The 20,368-nt window shown below is 33.1% G+C and overlaps 1 protein-coding gene across 1 annotated transcript in view; it reads left to right on the plus strand.

Moving 5' to 3' along the window:
• MALRD1 (MAM and LDL receptor class A domain containing 1) overlaps positions 1 to 20,368 on the plus strand; it is an 879,021-nt gene that overhangs the window by 90,324 nt on the left and 768,329 nt on the right. Inside the window, exon 10 of the mRNA XM_074195229.1 lies at positions 12,037 to 12,191. Within this exon, the coding sequence (XP_074051330.1) occupies positions 12,037 to 12,191 (155 nt within the window). The remainder of the gene's footprint in view (positions 1 to 12,036; positions 12,192 to 20,368) is intronic.

Genomic DNA, 20,368 nt, shown 5'->3' on the forward strand with positions numbered 1-20,368 from the left:
GACCAGATGCTGATGACATTTTACTTCACAATTGCTCATAAAATATTATTGCTTTTATCACACTTCATTGTGTGTGTGTGTGTATATATATATATATATATATATATATATACATATATATATTGAATTTTTAGCAAGCTCCATAATCATATGGTGCTAATATTTATATACAGCTTGTTATATGCTAGGAATTGAATTGAGAGTTTCATAATTATTATCTTATTCGACTTTCACAACAAAACTGAGACATTGGTGCTAATTTTACTGCTATGTTACAGACAAGGAAACTGAGGCAGACAGATGATATGACTTCTTTCAAAGTTACATAGCTAGTATAGCATCTGAGGTTGGATTTGAACTCAAGTTTTTCTGATACTAGGTTCAGTTCTTTAGGCACTCGCTGTCCCTAATACATGCAGACACAATGCCTCTCATTCCATAGATAATGTTTCTTGAATTTAAGTTAATGTCCTCTATGATAGAAAGGACATCCTAGACTTGGAGACATTTGATATGGGCTTGTGGCCTCATTACCTCTGTGATCATGGGGATTTCTTTTTTACCTTTCTGAGCTTGTTTCCTTATAGGCAAAATTAGAGGTCTTTAGTTTTTGAATTCAAAATTGATCATTTTCATTTGTCTATTATAACTTTTTTAAGTGTTTGATTTTGTTTCCTTCCTTATGCTTTCTCTAAATGTATATTTTTCTTAATCACATATACAATGAACAGAACCATTGATTTGTTTTTGTTGTTTTCACAACTCTAAGTCTATTATGCACTTTCTTTTTTGTCTCTGCAAACAGCTCTCATCTCAGCTTGAGTCAAATTTCAAACTGTGTTACCTGGTTCTCACCTCTTGATCTTAAAATATAGGTGAATAATGCCTCTATTTCCAAAGTATTCCTCAAAATAAGCTTTATATAGTATTTGTTGACAATGGAATTGGGAGGATAACATAATTTAAATGGCCTAAAACAATTTAAATATCTGTTATAGCGTTTAAAAATTGTATCTTCTACATGAAAAGAGTTTTTTATTTTGTAGAATTACTCTCCATCTTTTACTCTTTTATTTTCAATAAAAGAAACTTTCCATATTGAATACCTATTCCTGACCTTATTTGCTTGAATTTCTTGTAAAGTGACTAAATAAATATCTCAAGTTGGCCTAACTTTTTGCTTCTTTGAACTGTTATGCTGTTTTTAAGGGATCGAACTGTGTAGGTATTAGGTGCCTAATTTTCTTTTCCTTATCTTTTCTGTGTACAGAATTCTAGCTCTGGCTAATAGCTCTATCCCCCACTTGATATAAATCTAGGTTATTGTCCTGCCTGCTGTCATTACACTTTAGAAGATTTTTTTTTTTGTACTACTCCTTGCTATTCATTAAGTAACACTGCTTATTAGTCTCCTTTTTCTTTGTTTTCTCTTTGCAGTCTTCTCTGGCTATTTTCTTTTTTTTTCTTGATAAACTGTCTGCTTTTATGCCTCATTGTTCCCTTCTCTCAAGAACTGTGTCTTATATCAAACAAAAGGAACACCCTATAGTTTTGCTGGTCTCAAAGGAGTGACTTAGCACAGGGAATGAAATGGTAATTTCAAGTCATCAGTCTCTTATAAAAATACAGTTATTATCTTTGAGTGCTTGTTATTATGAGGTCATATATGTGTGGAAGATATCACACTTGGATCATCTGTTTACTAAAGTATCTGGTAGGGTTAAAAATGAAGTTTGGGCTAAGAATATTTCAAAATCATTAACCAGTTTCAGCATGCAGTAAGTCCTTCTTGCCTCTGTACTTTTGGCAAGTACGAAGAAAATTTGGCAATTATAAAGAAAAGAGACTAAAGAAAATACGTTATTGTTTTTCATTTTCCATTATTGATATTGCATGTCCCTTCTATCCCTTAGTCTTATCACTGATTTGGCATACAGGTGGTCTTGGTCCTGCCTCAGATACTCTATTAGGTGTGAAGCCCTGGGCAAGTCACTCAACCTTTCTCACTTTGTTTCCTCATCTCTAAAGTAAAGGAATTGTAGTCATTGACTTCTGAGGTTCCTTCCAGTTTTATGTGGCTGATTATATATCTTTTGTATGTGACTGATTGGGCTACACCTTCTCTGAATGTAATCAGTTTGAAAAAAAAATCTTTTCTGATTCCTGGCTTTGTTGTTGTCTAGTCCGCATTTTCACTGATTTTAAGAATTCCTGACAGTGTGATTCCTGAATTACTAAATGAATGAATGAAAAAAACACATTTATTGGGAGTTTTCTCGTTGGTAGGCATTATGATAATACTAATACAAAAGCAAAGACTATCCTTGACCTCAAGGAACTTATTATCACAGAAAACATGTTTTGGGCTATGGTGAAGAATTCCATTCAACAACCCCTGATTAGGTCCAAGCCACCCTGCTAAGTCCTGGTGATATAAAGCTAACAATGAACTTACAATTTACCAAGAAGGATATAACATCTACACAGACAAGTGAAAAACAAGACAGGTATGATGGTACAAAGAAAATATTCTTAAAATTTTTTAGTAAAATTTGATGAGGGAGTGGTAACTTACAACCATACAAATTAGGAAAGACACTAGAAAGTATGACCCACCTGAGTTGAACTTTGAAAGAGGAAAAAGAATTCTGATTAGTCAGACATATTGGGAATAGCTTGTGTTAATATTCAGAAATAGGTGATAGGAGGTCCATATTTCTAATGCCTTTTAATTTAGTCTGGCAGGAATAATACTAAATAAAAATAATCATGTTAAATAAAAACATTTCACCCAGATTATAGATGCTCTTATTCCAGGATAATAAGTTTAAATTTTGTGTTATGGGTGAAGGGTAGCTAGTGAAGATCTTTGAACTTGAGAGTGGTATCATCATAGTTATACTTTAGAATAAATTCTCTTATCATTTGTATGGAAAATGCATTGGAAAAGAATGAAACTAGAAATGGAGATTAACTTAAGAGGTAGCTATCAGATTTATAGTTGTTAAGTCTCTTAACTAGGGTGATAATCATGTGACTTGAGAAAAGAACAAACTGTGAGAGATGTGCCCTTGGCAGCTGATTGGATATAAGGGAATTAAGGGAATGGGAAGTCAATGGGAAGAGAATGAGGTTTCAAGCTTCAGTGACTAAAAGCATGTTAGTACCATCAATGAAAATAAAGAAATAGGAAGAGGGTACAAGTTAGTTGGGGAGGGGATTCTGATATGAACATGTAACATTTGAATTGCCAGGACATCCAAGTCAGTAATGTCTCGGACATAGCTGAAGAGGCAGAACTGATGTTAGTAGTCAGATTTTGTAATTGTTTGCATAGAAAATCTTTTTTGTTTGGTCATCTCAGTCATATCTGATTCTTCATGACCTCATTTTGGCTTTTCTTGCTGAAGATCCTGGTGTGGTTTATCATTTCCTTCTCCAGGTCATTTTACAGATGAGGAAACTGAGGCAAACAGGGTTAATTGACTTGTCCCAAATTCTCACTTTAGTAAATGCCTGAGACTGGATTTGAACTTAGTTCTTCCTGATTCTGCTCTAACACTCTATGCATTAAAGATAATGAGCTCACCAAAAGAGAGAATCTAGAGAGAAAAGAGAAGGGGGCACAAGGCAGATACTTAAAGAATACTAGGCTTAACAAAAAGAAAGTGAAACCAAACCAGAATAGAAGACTAAAAACTGAGCAGACAGATAGGATAACAGATATCAAGAGAAAAATTACTATTCAAAAATGGGAGAGACCAGCCCTCACCATCAGATGTTACAAAATGGTGAAGGAAGATTCAAACTGTGAAAAGTTCACTGGGCTAATCAATTAAGAGGCAAAGAACATATTATTTAAATGGTAAAATCAGAATCCAAATTGCAAGGCTTTGGAAAATAATGGAAATGAAAGTTGAATACTCTTTCTAAAAGTGTGTCAAGCAAAGAGAGAAGAAAGAGAGAAGGTAATAAAACAGCTCCAGGAGACATTAAAGTCTAGGGCAGGTTTTTTTAGAGTTATCACAATATAATTTATCCAGTAGATAACTGTACAATTTCTCATGTTTTCCAATATACACTGCCATTGGTTTTGGGAATTCATGGTTGGTGGGAAATCCCTTAATTGATTGTCATTTACATATATACACGTGCAATTTACTAATACTTATAGCTTGCATTTCTATGATAATTATGTTCAAAGTTTTACAAACAATTTTTTTTTTTTTTTTAACGAAGTTGGTTTGAATGTTGAGAAGGTTGGGGCAAGTCTGGCCCTCCTGTACTTGAATACAGCTCATGAGAGTTGAGAAGAAAAGGAAGTGAACTGTTTTGGTTTAGGTTTCTTGGGTCCTGACTTTACTAAAAAGTTGATGAAGCTATTTAAAATGAAATATATGAAAAGAGGAAGATGAAAAGGAAAGAGGAGAAAAAAAGGAGAAGACAGGGAGAAATGAGGAAAGGGAGAAAGAGGAAGAATGATCAGGGCTTCAGATGGAGAAAGACAGAATGACTGGGAGATTGAGCAAACCCCTTGCAGATGCAGACTTTAGCCAAGGTTGTATACTCAGATCACATAGTCACCTTTGCCTCCCTGGGTGTGGAATTGTTTTGAAATAAAGGGGAGTGCTCCACTTATTTAGGAGAAGAAGACTGCCAATATATTTAATGGTAGGAAGTGCTCTGTTGGGAGAGGGAAAAAAAAAGTATCCACATTATGGAACCCATATTTTTCTCATTCACTGCTATTTTTAACTTTGCAGGTTAAATTTCTTTAATGAACTACATACCTGGAAGGAAGGAAGGGAGGGAGCAAGGGAGGAAAGGAGGGAAGGGGAAAGATAGAAATAAGAAAAGAGAGACAAAAAAGAAAAGAAAAACAAAATTTTCATTACAAACATGTTGAGTTTAGCAAAGCAAATTCTCAGACGATACATTCCAGAAAATGTATGTCTCATTCTAAATTTGGAATCATTCACCTCTCTGGCAAGAGGTAGATGGTCTGCTACATCTTTAATCCATGGATTAATAGTCTGCCTTCATATTGATCAGAGTTCTAAAGTCTTTTGAAATTGTTTTCTCTGTAATGTAGTTTTCATCATCATTATACAATTTTTTCCTCCAAGCTCTATTTTTTCACTCTACAACATAGAAGTCTTTCCAATTTTACTTTGAAACTGTCCAATTTATTATTTTTTTCTGTTATAATCAGTTTATTTTTAGATACAGCTTATTAAATAAGCTCCTAGTTTCTAATAGTTGACTTTAAAAAGATCTATTATAAATATCTGTACATATTTTTTTAGGTTTTTTTTTGCAAGGCAAATGGGGTTAAGTGGCTTGCCCAAGGCCACACAGCTAGGTAATTATTAAGTGTCTGAGACCGGATTTGAACCCAGGTACTCCTGACTCCAAGGCCGGTGCTTTATCCACTACGCCACCTAGCCACCCCGTATCTGTACATATTAATCCTTTTCCTATTTCACTGATCTTTAGTATAGAGGCCTAGCTGAGCATGATGCTCTAAAGGCTTTGGTAGGAGTCTTAAGCAAATAATAGGTAGAAGAGGGGGGAAAGAGATACTGTAATAATCTGTTCCACATGAAAATTCTGATCATTTTTATAAAATTAGTCTGAAAAATGTTGGTCAGCGTGTTAGACTCCTACCTCTCACATTTGGTAGCTGTGATACCTTGGGAAGTTTCTTAATATTTCTCAATCTTTACTTCCAAATCTGTATAATGAAGTTGATAATCCCTGCGATGCTTATCCCCTGGGTTGTTGAGTGGCTCAAATGAGACAATGACTGAAGAATGCCATAAAACCTTTAATGGGCTGAGTAACTGTCAGTCTTCTAAGAAACTCTATTATTCTGGGTTGATTAAGATTTTTATCATGCTTAAAAAGTTTTACAGGGCACGTATATGTGTGTTATTTCATTGATCCCCACAACAATCCTAAGAGGTAGCTGCTATTATTATTATCCTTATTTTACTAAGGAGGTAACTGAGGCTTAGTGTCTTGACTGGAGTCAAAGAGACATTGTGTCTGTGACAGAATTTGAATTCAGAATTTTTTTTTACTCTAGGTTTGGCATCCTATCCACTATGCCATTTAGCTACCTGAACAGTACATATATCAACAGGAAAAAAGAAAATAAATGCTAGACTTTTTATGAATATTGGTGGACTTCTTTGGCCGTCTAATGAATCCTCTGGATCGTTTTCAGAATAATTGTTTGAATGTATAACATATAATACATAGGATTATGAAGGAAACCCATATTGAAATGCAATTGTCAAATTATTTTTAAAGCAATTTCATGGACCCCAGATTAAGATACAGGATTGCCTCTAGTGGCAATTTGTAGGTATGCTTCCCTCCCTCCCTCTTTCCATCTGTCCCTCCCTCTCTTCCTCTCTTCCTTCCTTCCTTCCTTCCTTCCTTCCTTCCTTCCTTCCTTCCTTCCTTCCTTTGCTATCTATTCTTTCCTTCTGATTCTGTCAAGAAAGTAGTAGGAAGAACAGCTTATAAATAAATGCAAACATTTTAAAAATTACAACAAAATGTTTCCTCTCTCCTCTGTGACTTTTGACATTTTCTTATACATTCAAAATCCACTCCATGCACTATCTCATTTATAACTTCCCTTCTTTCCCATAAGCTACAAATGATCTTTATATTTCTTAATCTTTCATGTATTCAATAGTTTTTTTTCCCTTTTCCCAAATGTAGTTTAACTTATGCTATAGTGATGTGTTTATACATTTCTCTCCCCTAACCTGTCAGTCACAGTCATCTGATACACATTTTGTTATATTGGAAGTTTGCTATGTTCAAGAACTAGGTCATTTGTATCACCTTTTATGCTGTAGCTTTGCACAGTATCTAATAACTTTGTTGAATTAAATTGAATTTACTATCTGATAGGAAACCGGGAAGATTTTCATTCAAGAATTTTGACGTAACATAACATGATGTAGCCTGAATTTTATTTCTCATGTGCTAATAAACTGCTGGAATTCAGAACTTTAAACTCATATACTATTCCAACCATCTGATTCTTGATTTCTAGGCAAAAATATTATCTTCTTTTTGTCTATCATCATTTCTAAAAAGAAGCTGTAATATTAGACTTAGAGGGTTAGGACCTCTTGGTGGAAAATTAATGCTGAATTCTTGTTGTACCATCAATTGGATTTCTGAAAATCACATTCTGAAGTGATTTCATAATATTTCAATTAATTTTTAAATGATTTATTTTATTTTTAGAAATAACTTCAGTATATGAATGATGTGCCCACATGCTATATTACAACAAATTCATGATAAAAAAAGACCGTTAAACTTTCAAGTGACTCAATTTCTGATCTTTCTTCCAAAGTAATTAATAACCTTGTAAAGAATAAATTCTTGTGAAAGTGGCATTTTTTGCCTATGAGTCCAACCAGTTTACATAAATTTACTATATGCATTTATAGTATTCATAGTTTTCATAAGTGTAAGAAGAGAGACCTTGACAACAACAATGGGAAATGATATTTATTAAAATCTTCTGAGTTTTGATGCAGAAAGTTGAAAACTACTCTCTTATATCTTGGTATATGGTAAATCAAGAAAGGTCCAAAATGATTTCCTATCTCAATTGTAGTCCCCATTTTGTTCCATGCAGCAGAACTTACAATTGAAATTGTATGAGCTTGAGGAGATCTTATATTTCCTACCTCATTTTGTGGAATGAGGCATACTTTCCTTTCCCCCTTCCTATTTAAAGTGTTATATACCTCATAGATGATCCTATATCAAAGAAATGACCAGCAAGAAAAAACTATAAACTTACTGAGAAAGCAGCACATAAATTCTAGGGAAAAAAGCCAAAAACCAAAAACCAGAATGATTAGAGACTAACTGAAAATGAAAGGCTGACAAACAGATAATGTCATTCTTCGGGAGATGGCAATTTTTCTAATAGGAAAATGATTCTAATAATTCCATTTCCTTTTGTCTTTATCCAAATATATCTTTAAAAATCAGGAAGAAAATCAAATAGCTGGTAGGCTATATATTTATAATAACAATCATGTGTGCAATACTGAAGACTTTTATTCATGAAATAGATAGGGAAGTATGAAAGTTAGAAAGTACCTTAGAGATCATCTTAGCCTAGTGCCTGATACATAGTAGAATCTTCATAAAGGCTTGTTAATTGGATTTGTTGTATCAGAGATTATTTGTATTCAGGCAAGTCACATTACATGACCAATGAATAACTTTTTTTCTTTGAGGTTCCATTCAAAGAGCAAGTTTTCATTAAGAAGAAGATACTCCATGTGTTGGCTCTGGAGTTTTTTTAGCTTTCTCCCTTAGTTTGGAATTCTTTCTTTTTATCTACCTATTAGATTCCTTATTGTCCTTTAAATTACAAATAAAATCTCATTTTCTTTAGGAAGCATTTCCCAACTCCTCTTAATTTTAGTGTCTCCCCTCTTTTATTTATTTCCTTATTTTATACTATAAATAGTGTATAGAAATACCTGTTGTTTACTTGTGACTCCTTGATTATATTTTGAACTTCTGGAGAGAAGAACCCATCTTTTTCTTCTTTTGTATTCAGTGCTTTACATGATTTTTGGTATTTAGTGAATATTTGATAAATATTTATCAACTTACTATGTAAAAGACATTGTGTCAGAATAGTGTAGATACTGACATTACTTGGGCTCAGTTAAATTAGAATCTCAAAGAACAAGATATGCATACTTATAATAATCTTGTCCTTCATTTTTGAAGAAGACCATGACATCAGGGAGGTAATGTCATGACAAGCACATGAATTGAATTTGAGTGAAGGGGGCTGGGCTAAGTCACTAGCCTCACTTTCTCCTCCAGAACCATCTGTGTCCAATGAATGTATATGAATCAGGATGACTGGAGATGACCCTGGATGTGAGGTAATCAGGTTTAAGTGACCTGCCCAAGGTCACACAGCTAGTAAGTGGCAAGTGTCTGAGGCTGGATTTGAACTCCTGTCCTCCTGAAGGCCAGCACTCTATCCACTATGCCACCTAGCTTCCCCTGCATACTAATAAATATTATGCAGATTGAAAGGGATAATTAATTGCAAGTCAGAGCCTAGACACAATGTTATAAGGAAGTTGATATTTTGAAGAGGAAGAGATCCCTTTCAAGGAAGGACTAGGAAGAATTTTGTGGAAGAAGCAGCTGCTGAGATATATCCTGAGATTGCCAGCACATCAAAAATGTAAAGCATTCTACTGTAAGAGAAAAACCTAGAGATGTAGATGTGGTTAGGAGATTGTAAAGTAAGATTGAGAAAGAGTTAGTAATATAAATTAAGGACCATATAAGAGAGGAACATGAAAAAGTAGGTGGGAGGTAGAGTGTAGAGGGCATTGAGTGTGAGATTTAGAAACACATCCTGTTAGAGGTGCTATTGAAGACATTTGGGCAAAGGATCTAGAGCAATGAGACAATGTTTAAACATAGGTCACGTGATTCCAGAGTCAATGTTTTTTCTATTGTATCTTATATGATGGTATCTATGCATTAGAGAGAGAGAGAGATTATTTTTGCAGCAGCATGATTTTAATAAAACATGTCTAATGTCAAGGAGACTAGTTTGCAGGGTACTACAATCCTTTATTGAAAAAATGGACTATGATAGGGCCATTGTGGTTGAAGAGAAAGATAAGAGAGATATCTTGGAATATCAAAGAAATAGCAATATTTCTTTGCAAAAGGAAATAAAGGGAGAGATATGTCAGATATTCTGAAAATTAAAACTTGGCTGATTAGAGGACAATGTTGCTATCAAAAGAAATAGGGAGAGTGGCAAGATAAACAGATGATGATATGCTTATCCTTGTATTCATTGAATGTGGGAAATGATGAGAAATCCATCAGTAAGAAAGATCTTATAGAGAGTTTAAAATGTTTACCTGAATATAAAGGGACAGAATCAATTGGGTATTTTGAATCTGCATAATTTGAAATCATTTGACTTAGAAATACTAACTGTAATCAATTAGAATAACAATAAAAAGGGAAAAATGGACGTATATTGAGTCTTGGAAGGTTCCCAGATTAAAGCATCAAGAAGTGGAGTATGAAACAGTAAAGCCACTAAGGAAGAGTGATATGAGGAGAAGAATACGAGCATTATCACTGGAACTGAGGCAGACAAAAGTAACATTAAATTTAGGGTCATTAACATTGTCAAATATTATGATCAGATCAAATAGGTTGAGCACTAATAGGGAGCCATTGGATTTATAAATGAAGGGATTCTGTTAATCTTGAGAGATAGCTTGGTCTATTGGCTGGAGAATGTTATCTCATTGGACTCTGGAAGGACCACTCAATTTTTTCAATGCCGAAGGTGACTCTTTAAGGAGATTGTATGGTGCTAAACACGTTGGTATTCTCTTGTTACAACTGAGTTTAATTCTTTGTGACTCCATTTAGGATTTCTTGGCAAAGATACTGCAGTAGCATGTCATCTCATTTTTCAGTTCATTTTACACAGAAGTAAATTTTTGCAAGTAGAGCTAAATGATTTACCTAGGATCACAAAGCTAGTCATTGTCTGAGACCAGATTTGAATTCAGGAAATTAGTTCCAGAACCCTCTTCACTGACATTAGATGCATATGCATCATTAATAGAAGGAGTTTTTTTTCCCACGGGGGTTTTCCAAAACCAATCTTATCACAAGTCTGACTAGAAAAAATTAACTATAGATGAAAAATTCCATGTGAGAGGCAGAATAGAAATCAAACTACTCAATCTAAAGGAGTGATTGTGAGGAAGTAGAGATAGCATCAAGGAATATAGAATATTTTTTTTTTCCAAAATTGTACTGTAAAGGGGAAAAAGAAAAGAGCTGATAACACATGAGGATAGATGCATTATGGGAAGGATCTTGTAAGAAACAGGGCATTCATACTCCCCCTAGCCTTTTTTTGGTAAGGCGATGGGGTTAAGTCACACAGCTAAGTAAGTATTATACTAATTGTATGAGGCTGCATTTGAACTCAGGTCCTCCCGACCCTAGGCCTATGCTCTATCTGCTGTACCACCCAGTTAATCCTGATGCATGTTTTTAACCTGAAGAAAAATAATAGAAAGGGAAAGTTGAAGGATGGATAATTTTTTTAAATGTTCAGTAGAACAAGATCTCAGTGGGACCTAACTGGCTGGATAAATGGTAATCATGTGATCAAGACCACAGATGAATTAACTTGGGCAAGGATGAAGCCCATCTTGTTTTCTGAGCCTGGAAGGAAGAGGATTTAGATAGGGACACAAGATTGTGAGAAGCAGAGAAGTAAAGATACGTGCGTTCTTGGTTACAAATGGGTGACATATATGGCAATACTCTTTGCTAAGTGAATCGAATGCTGTGTAGCAATGAGAGACCAATGGAGGTCTGATAACATGAATCTGTAGTACAGTAGAGACAACATTGTTCTTTCTCTTGTTCCAATAATGGTATGTATATATGTGTATATATATATATATATATATATATATATATATATATATATATATATATATATATATTTAGATTTTTTCAAGGCAATGGGGTTAAGTGGCTTGCCCAAGGCCTGTGCTCTATCCACTGCACCACCTAGCCACCCATTGCTTTATATTTTGATACCAGTAATGAGGTTGATGGTGGAAGGGTGATGAATCCATGTTTGATGATGCCATGAAAGAAGCAAAATAGAGGATCTAGGTTGGAGGAAGAAGACACACTGTTAAAATGATTAACTTTAAAATTGGGATTTGAAAGGAGGAAATGGTACTGAAAGAGTGGTGATAGATTAAGCCAAGAAATTGAAGAACTAGAAGTTATGGAATACTGGAGAAGTTTCTAAAATTTCTTTGGTTCCATTGATTAATTATTTCATACTCTTTTGAAACAAAGTAATTTTGTAACAAAATTCATAAATATGCTAATTTTGTTTTAAAAAGTAAATATATAAAATGTCATCTTTCCCCTTTTTCTTTTCAGGTTACTACATGTGGGTGGGAGCTAATAATGGCACATTTTCCAGGAGTGCTTATCTTACTAGCTCCAAGTGCTACTGCTTTGGGAGACACTGTCATCTTCAATTTTATTATTATATGGCAGATAGTGTTCTTACTGTGGGACTGTATAATAATGAGGTAAGGAGACATTCACTTTTACATTCAATAAAGCAATAAAGTACCTTCTCTTAGCAACATGTTCATCTATTTAACAACACATGTTTACTTCAAAGTACAGCTTCTCATAATTGGGAGGGACTTTGGAGGTCAGTCACCTGGTCCAACTGATAACCTGATAGGCACTATGGGGAAACTGATGAGGCAGGTAAGATGAAGGCTGGAGAAAAAAATTGAAAAGATCAAATATGGACATTTTTTTAGTTGCTACTATTGAACCTAAGCAACTCTTATTCCTGTCCTTTTTCTTGGCCTATGGGTCCTCTTCTTGAATGCTAATGATTGAGAATCAGGAGTTGCTTAGATGTAGCTGAACCAAACCTCATTGTTTGATGTTCAGTCAGATGGAGATACTGAGGGAAGTCATGGAGTGAAACCAAGATCTTGTTGGAAGCAATGGTAGAGATTTGGCACTTCAGATCAGGTAGAAGGGCAGATGGGGAGAGGACCAATGTCATACCAGGTTTTGATCCAGGGATGAAGGAAAAAGAGCCCGAATAAATCTATTGTGTTTTTTTTTTTTTTGATGTCATCAAAGGTCCTCAGAGATCAGGAGCAAGAACAAAAATAATATGTTTTGATCAAAGCATGAAGTTGAAATCATGGCAACATTTTCTCCTACTGCCTTAAGGCATGTATCAAAGCCAAAATCCACTTGTTATCAGTAACAGGAAATGGTGATAATGACTTTTATCAGTAAGAACCAGTTCCTCTTTTACAATTTAAGACTTTATAATTTATGTGGTTGTGCTTTATAATATCTAGGATGGAGTAAACTTTAGATAAGGAGAAGTCAACTGGGGCATTTCTGATGACAACTTTGGGAGTGAAGAAGAATCAAGATAAAGTGTAGGAAATAGGCTTTGCATGGGGCACAATGGGTCCAAGTACATTTCCTAATGTTAATATTCAATGCTTAACCCTGGAAACAGTAACTTTTTGTGTCTAGAAAGTTAACTATGAATTGGAACTGAGCTAGACACAGGTTAAAAATGTTCAGAATTGGATAAACAAACAGTTGCCAATATAGATATAAGGAGCATCCAGCATTTCTTCCTTAACTCCGATATTAGTTTTTACTCTCCTCTACATAATTTATCATGTTCAATTAGCAGAGTTAAAATTCAGGTTTTATAAAGACACAGAAAGAAGAAGTGGAATGGTTAGTGAAAAGTCAGCAAGTTTTGAAATCAGAAGATTGCACCCAACTACTTTTGTGATCTTGGTTAAACTGCTTAACCTATCTGAGTCCCATCTTTCTCGTTTGTAAAATGAAAGCATGGGATTAGATGATCTCCCAATTATTAGGTCCTTCCACTTTCAGATGACCTTGCATCTAACCCTATCTATATTTTGCATGTTTATAATTTTTTTATGCATTCTTTCACCCATTTGACTATGAACTTCTGGAGGACAGAAACTGTTTTTGCCTTTCTTTGTAATCTTTGAGATTAGCACAGAATAGGATGAAGAAATGCAAGTTGATTGACTGACTGGCCATTATTAGTTTCTAATTGCAAAATAATAATAATAGCAACAATAAAACTATTATTTATGTAGTGCGTACGTACTATCTGCTAAGTAATGTGCTTAGCACTTTACACATCTCATCTGATCCTCAGAGAACCCTGAGAGGTAAATGCTTTTATTATCTCCATTTTACTAATGAGGACATTTTGGAAAAGAGATTAAGTGTTTTGACTGGATCACCCAGTTATTAAGTGTCTGAAGCTAGATTTGAAATCAGATCTTTTTCACTCTACCCTAGTTCTCTCTTGCCACCTAGCTGTCATTTTGAAATTTAACTCAATTCTGTTCATTGTTTTTTTCAGAGTATTAATTAAATACTTATTATGTATCAGATAACTCAATAATTGCTAGGAATACAAAGACAAAAACAAAGTAAGTTGAAGAGTAGAAAGTGGAGTGGAATATGAGGTCAACAATGATTCCCCTCTCCCACCCCCTTTTATTTCCTTGTTGGCTGAGATATAGAGAATAATTAAATTGTGGAATCAATTAACCAACAAACACTTATTGAGTATCTACTATATCTTCATAATCACATTAGACCCTGGGATTGGAAAAAAGTGTTTTGAGGAGATAATATATTTTAAATGCTATATAAATACTGACCATTATAATCATTCTTCTTTGCCTGGCATCACATGGGGCAAAAATTTTGGGGGTATTCTACTTCCTTTTATTTGTCTTTGTTTAGGGTAAAAAAATGGGAAGGGAAAGAATTTCTCACTATATATTGTTTAGGATACTTCATTCTCAGTCAACTAATATAAATCCAAGTTATTAGTCAGGATAGTATAACAATTATGTTGTAAAATTAAAAAAAAAACATTTTGATTGTTCTTTCTGTGACCAAATAGTTAACTAGACCTTGCCTTTGGACAATTTACCACAAATTTAAATTTACGTATTTTAAAATTCCTTTTCCTAGTATCTTTCCTAGTATCTTTGATTTCCTTTTCTTCTATCATATTCTCATAGGGTCGAGGATTATTTTTGTATTTTTTTGAATAAATGTGTTTTTCTGTTTCCAACAAAATACTTTTTTTTAAAGTTTCTATTTAGGTTAGTATAAAAGTTGAGAATCCTGGTAGAAATAAGATAGAAGTATATACAATAGTTTAAAATCATTAATTATAAATGTGCCCAAGCTATTTAAAGTGAATCAATATTTTATTTTGCCCTGGTGATCAAGTGCATTTGAGATGTTGAGGAGATCAGACCTCTGCTTGTATGTTTGAGACAGAAGGTCAAGAAGTTTTCACATAAGTGGAATTGCTTTGAGAAGTGAGGAAGGGAGATGCAGATAAATGATTGACATGGTGCTGAGCCCTTGGTGGAATCTACATGGAAAAGTGAAGGACAATGACCTCAGAGTCTGGGCTTAAACACCTTTTTCTGTATGTATATACACACATGTGTATCTATATGAGATGGAGTTTTTAATTACTTGGTAAAGATGAAACATTAAATATAATCATTCCAGTGATTTGTAGAACTGGGCTTCATCTATGATCATCATAAAAAAATTACACACTTTTTAGCTCTATTGTGTCTCCTGTCCTGATAAGAATGAAGAAAATGTTTACCTCATGGGACATAGTTAATGAACAAAATGGAGACTATTTTTTGCACATGCTAGAATATAATTACCTGATATTTTTCTTTAGTTCATTCTGATCTTTTCCTACCCTTGCAGAGTATCTTTTCACTGTTCTGATTCAGTTTCTTTGTAACCCTATATATTTTGTATGTTTAAAAACAGTTTTGAAAAGGGGGTTCATAATCTTTGCCATGACACCTAAAATGTCAAGTCCCCTTTCCTATTCTAATTGTCCTATTTTTGATATAAATTTTTTCCAACTGTTTCATCATCATAATAGAATAATTCCATTAGATTCCATTTAAGTCATAGATCCATGTTATTTCACAAACTTGAAAGGAAAAGCATTAGTCTTGCATTTCCTCATATCAATCCCACTGTAAACTGAAGCATAATGCCATCAAGAAATTTAAGTGCTTCTAATTTTAAGTGGGCATAATATAGACAGTGTAGTGTAAGGAAAGGTTAACATTCCTCAGAGCCTGGAAGATCTAGGTTGTTTCATCTTTGACACACTTTGGCTATGTGATCCAGAATAAGTTGCAATCTCAGTGCCTCAGTAGTTCTCAAAAATTATAAATTTCAGAGTAGGTTCCAAACTTGCATTGGTAGAATGCATTACTTCATTGGGAATTCCAATTCTCAATAAACTCATTGCTCTGGACCAAAAAAAATTACAGAGCTATAGAAAAATGTTCCAAATAGAAGCTCAATTCATGTCCGCTTAGATTGTATAAAGTATATCTTTTTAATTGCTAGATTATGTTTTGAGTTTAGTCCTCTTTTATTATTTTTATTATTAGGGTATTATGAAGTATTATCTCAAATGGCAGGGGAAATTTCAGGATCATAGGATATACAATTCATTCAAATTGTGGGTAGAGATGAATGCCAGGCCACCTATCAACTATCATTGCAGGAGAAGGGTGCTATTTTACTGTACTGAATATAATCATGACCATTAGGAGCTCTGCCTGGCTCATTGATCTGTTTAAGGAATGGCTTGCCCATACAGATTTTGCTGCTCCTCTGAGACCTGGTGAAGTAATCCTCTCTCCACTTAATCCCCTTTTCCTTCAATCCCTTACTCTCAGGAGTTTCTTGTTCGCTTCAAATCTTGCTGATGTTCTATCTGTATTTTTTAAAATGAATTTTTGTCCAGTTAAAGATAAGTTGATTCTTTTTTCCATTTTGAGAATTTGCTGTAAATGAGAAGACTACACCAAGGTAAGGTAAAATAGGAAAACAAAACATAAAAGCAGAAATAAAAGGCAAAAATATTCTTCCTAAAATGGTTAAGAAAAGCAGTATGAGTTATTATAATTGATTATACCTGCATTCACATACTTTTGTAATTGACAAACTTTTATAAAGGAGACTATGAACTTTAATTTTAAAAGGATGACACCTATGCCTTATGTTCTTTTAATGTTATCTTTATTTGCATGTTATTAGACAATGAATGTACGTATCATTCTTTTAAATCTGCCTTCTTTACTTGGCATCACGCATATATTTCTCCATTTTCTTGAAATTCTTCATATTCTTTTGATTTTGAGGCATAATTCTATTCCATTATATTTACATGACACTATTCAGTCATTCCCTAGTTTTTAGACACATAGTTTATTTCTAGTTTTTTTTTATTTTTTCTGTAACTAAGAATTCTCATGTAAATATTTTTCTCAGATATTACTTTTCTTCCTGTCAGTAACCTCTTTGGAGGTTTAAATCTAATAGTTGGATTTTGGTATCAAAATGGACACATTCTTTTCTAAATTATGTTATAATGTAATCACATAATGCTTGTATTACTGTGCAAAATATTTAACCTATTCATGGCTCTACCAGTACTTGGTTGTCTTTTCTTCTCAGAATTCCATTAAATAATAACTTTTCTTCATCTTTGTCAGCATGCCATAATAAAGGCAGCATAGAAACAAAACAAAAATAAGCAAATGAGATTTGATGTTAGATAGCTTAGGCTTCAAAATAAACTTTGCTACTTGTCTGAGTTCTTGGAAAATTACTTGATGTTTATAAGGAATTTTCATTGTTTATGATATAAGAAGGTTGAACTATCATTAAAATGCTATAATTTGAATTTCATAGACTAATATTAATTTCCTAGATAGTTTGGCATTAATTTTTATTTTTTTATTTTTTGTCAAAATTGTTATTTGTGTAAAACATAATTTTAATCATGGTTGACATAATTTATTTTCTTTTATATCACAGTTTTGAAAGACTATTACTTATCATTCTCCTTTAATTTTTATATTTAGATGATTTATTCATTTGGAATTTATTGTGGTATGTAGTATTAGATATGTCTAAACATATCTTTTATCAATTAACTATTTGGTTTTTCTAAAAATTAACATATAATCACTCATTTCTTTCTCAATAATTTTAAATATCTTTTATAGTAACATGTAAAGACAATATTTACACATTAATTTAAAAGATATGAGTTTAAATCTTTTCCTCTCTTCTTTTACCACCTGTTTCTTAAGATATACTATACCATATGGTTGTATTGTAACATAATTTGATATGGATTATATATATGCAATCATATAAAATATATAAAACACAAGTCCTTATTAGTGATATTGTAAAAGAAGAAACAGACCAAAACAAAAGAACACTGAAATATAAAATGAAAATAATTGCTTCAATTTTCATTTAGACTCCATCAGTTCTTTTTTTGAATGTAGATAACATCACGAGTTCTTTGGAATTGGCTTGGAACATTGTCTTTCTGAGAAAAGATAAGTCATTCTTGACTGATCATTGCACCATATTATTGTTAATGTTTGAAAAGTTCTCCTGGTTCTTTTTACTTTACTTTGTATCAATCATTGTAAGCTTTTAAAAGTTTTTCTGAAATAAACCTGTTCATTATTTCTTATTACCTAATAGTATTCCACCACATTAATAGATCATAACTTGTTTAGTTGGTTAATCAGTTGATGGGAATTCCTTTAATTTCCAATTCTTTTTGATCAAAAAAAAGAAAGAACCGTTGTCCATATTTTTGTGAATGTAGACACTTTCCCCTCTTTTTAGGTTCTCTTTGGAATACAGATTAAGTAGTGGTGTTATTGGATCAAATGGTGATATTGTCCGTCATTCCTGAAGACCTTGTCATCCTGGAGATAATGCTTTGACAAGCAAGTGAATTGTATTTGAATGAATAGAATGCTGTGCTAAGTCACCAGGTTCCCTTTCTCCTTTGGAGGCATCTGGGTTCCATGGCCCAGATATACAGTAGGAGCACTGGAGATGGCCCTGCTGCAAGACAAACAGGAATGTTATTTTCCAAGGTCACATAGTATGTATCAAATGGCTATGTTCAGATTTGAACTCAGGTCATCCTGACTTCAGGGCTGGTGCTCTATTCATTTTACCACCTAGCTGCTCTAAGGTTATACCCGGTTTGAGTGTTCTTTGCTTTCCAGGATGTTTGGATGAGTTTACAACTCCACCAATAGTTCATCAGTGTCCCAATTTTCCCCAATCCTTTCCAACATTTATCTTTTTTCTTAGATATGCATTTGCATTTACTCTTATCAATTTGTACTTGTCTTATTGATAGTGTTTTAAAACATTTCTTTTTATGATGAGAGATAGTTTCGATTTCTTCTTCTGAAAACTGTTCATATCCTTTGGCCATTTATCAACTGGGGAATTAATTAGCAAAATTTTGACTCGATTCTTTCTATATATTTGAGAAATGAGGCCTTTATCAAAGACATTTGCTTTAAAGATTGTTCTCCAACTTTTTTGCTTACTTCCTAGACTTGGCTTCGTAGACTTTGTGCAATATCTTTTTAATTTTTAATATTATAAAATTGTCCATTTTATATTTTGTAATATTCTCTTTCTCTTTTTTGGTCATAAAGTCTTCCCTTCCCCTATATCTGACAGGTAAACTATTTTTTGCTCCCCTAATTTGTTTATGACATCACTATTTGTATCTAATTAATGCAATTATTCCAACCTTATCTTGATTTATGGTTTAAGATTTTAGTCTTTAGCTAGTTTTTCCCATATTGCTTTCCATTTTTCCCCAGCAGTTTTTATCAAATCTTCTCTTCGATGTTGGAGTCTTTGGGTTTATCAAACACTAAGTTACTGTGGTTATTTATTGTTGTGTTAATTGTTCCACCACTCTATTTCTTAGCCATTAGTAGATAGTTTTGATGTCCATCTCTTTGTAATATAGTTTGAGATCTTGTATGGCTAGCTCACCTTCCTTTGCATTTTCTTTTCATTAATCCCCTATTTTTTTTACCTTTTGTTCTTCCAGGTGAATTTTGCTGTGATTTTACTAGTTCTATAAAATAATTTTTGAAGTTTAATTCATATGATATTAAATAAGTAAATTAATTTAGGTAGAACTTTCATTTTTGTCATGTTGGCTTGGCTTACATGAGCAAATGAGATATTTTGCAATTGTTTAGATCTGACTTATTCATGTCAAAAGTATTTTTAATTGTGTTCATAAAGTTCTTAGGTTTGTCTTAACAGGTAGAATCCCTAATACTTTATATTTTCTACATTTATTTTAAAAGGAATCTCTTTTTAAGTCTCTTGTTGTTATCTTTGTTAGTAATATGTAGAAATACTGATGATTTATGTAAGGTTTTTGTATTTTTCAACTTTGTTAAATTGTTAATTTTTTCAAACTGCTTTTTTATTTGATTAAGATATTTTAAGTTTACCATCATATTATCTGCAAAGAGTGATAGTTTTGTTTCCTCATTGTCTTTCTAATTACTTGAATTTCTTTTTCTTCTCTTATTACTTACAACTAATATTTCTATTATGATATTGAATAATAGTGATGATAATGGACATCCTTGCTTCACCTAATTCCTTTAGGAAGGCTTCTAGCTTATCTCCATTTCAAATAATTCTTGTTGATGATTTTAGATAGATTCTACTAATCACTTTAAGGAAAGTTCTGTTTAGTTATATGCTCTCCAATGCTTTTTTTTAAAAA

Source organism: Macrotis lagotis, chromosome 7 (genome assembly GCF_037893015.1).
Source record: "Macrotis lagotis isolate mMagLag1 chromosome 7, bilby.v1.9.chrom.fasta, whole genome shotgun sequence".
Taxonomy (NCBI): domain Eukaryota; kingdom Metazoa; phylum Chordata; class Mammalia; order Peramelemorphia; family Peramelidae; genus Macrotis; species Macrotis lagotis.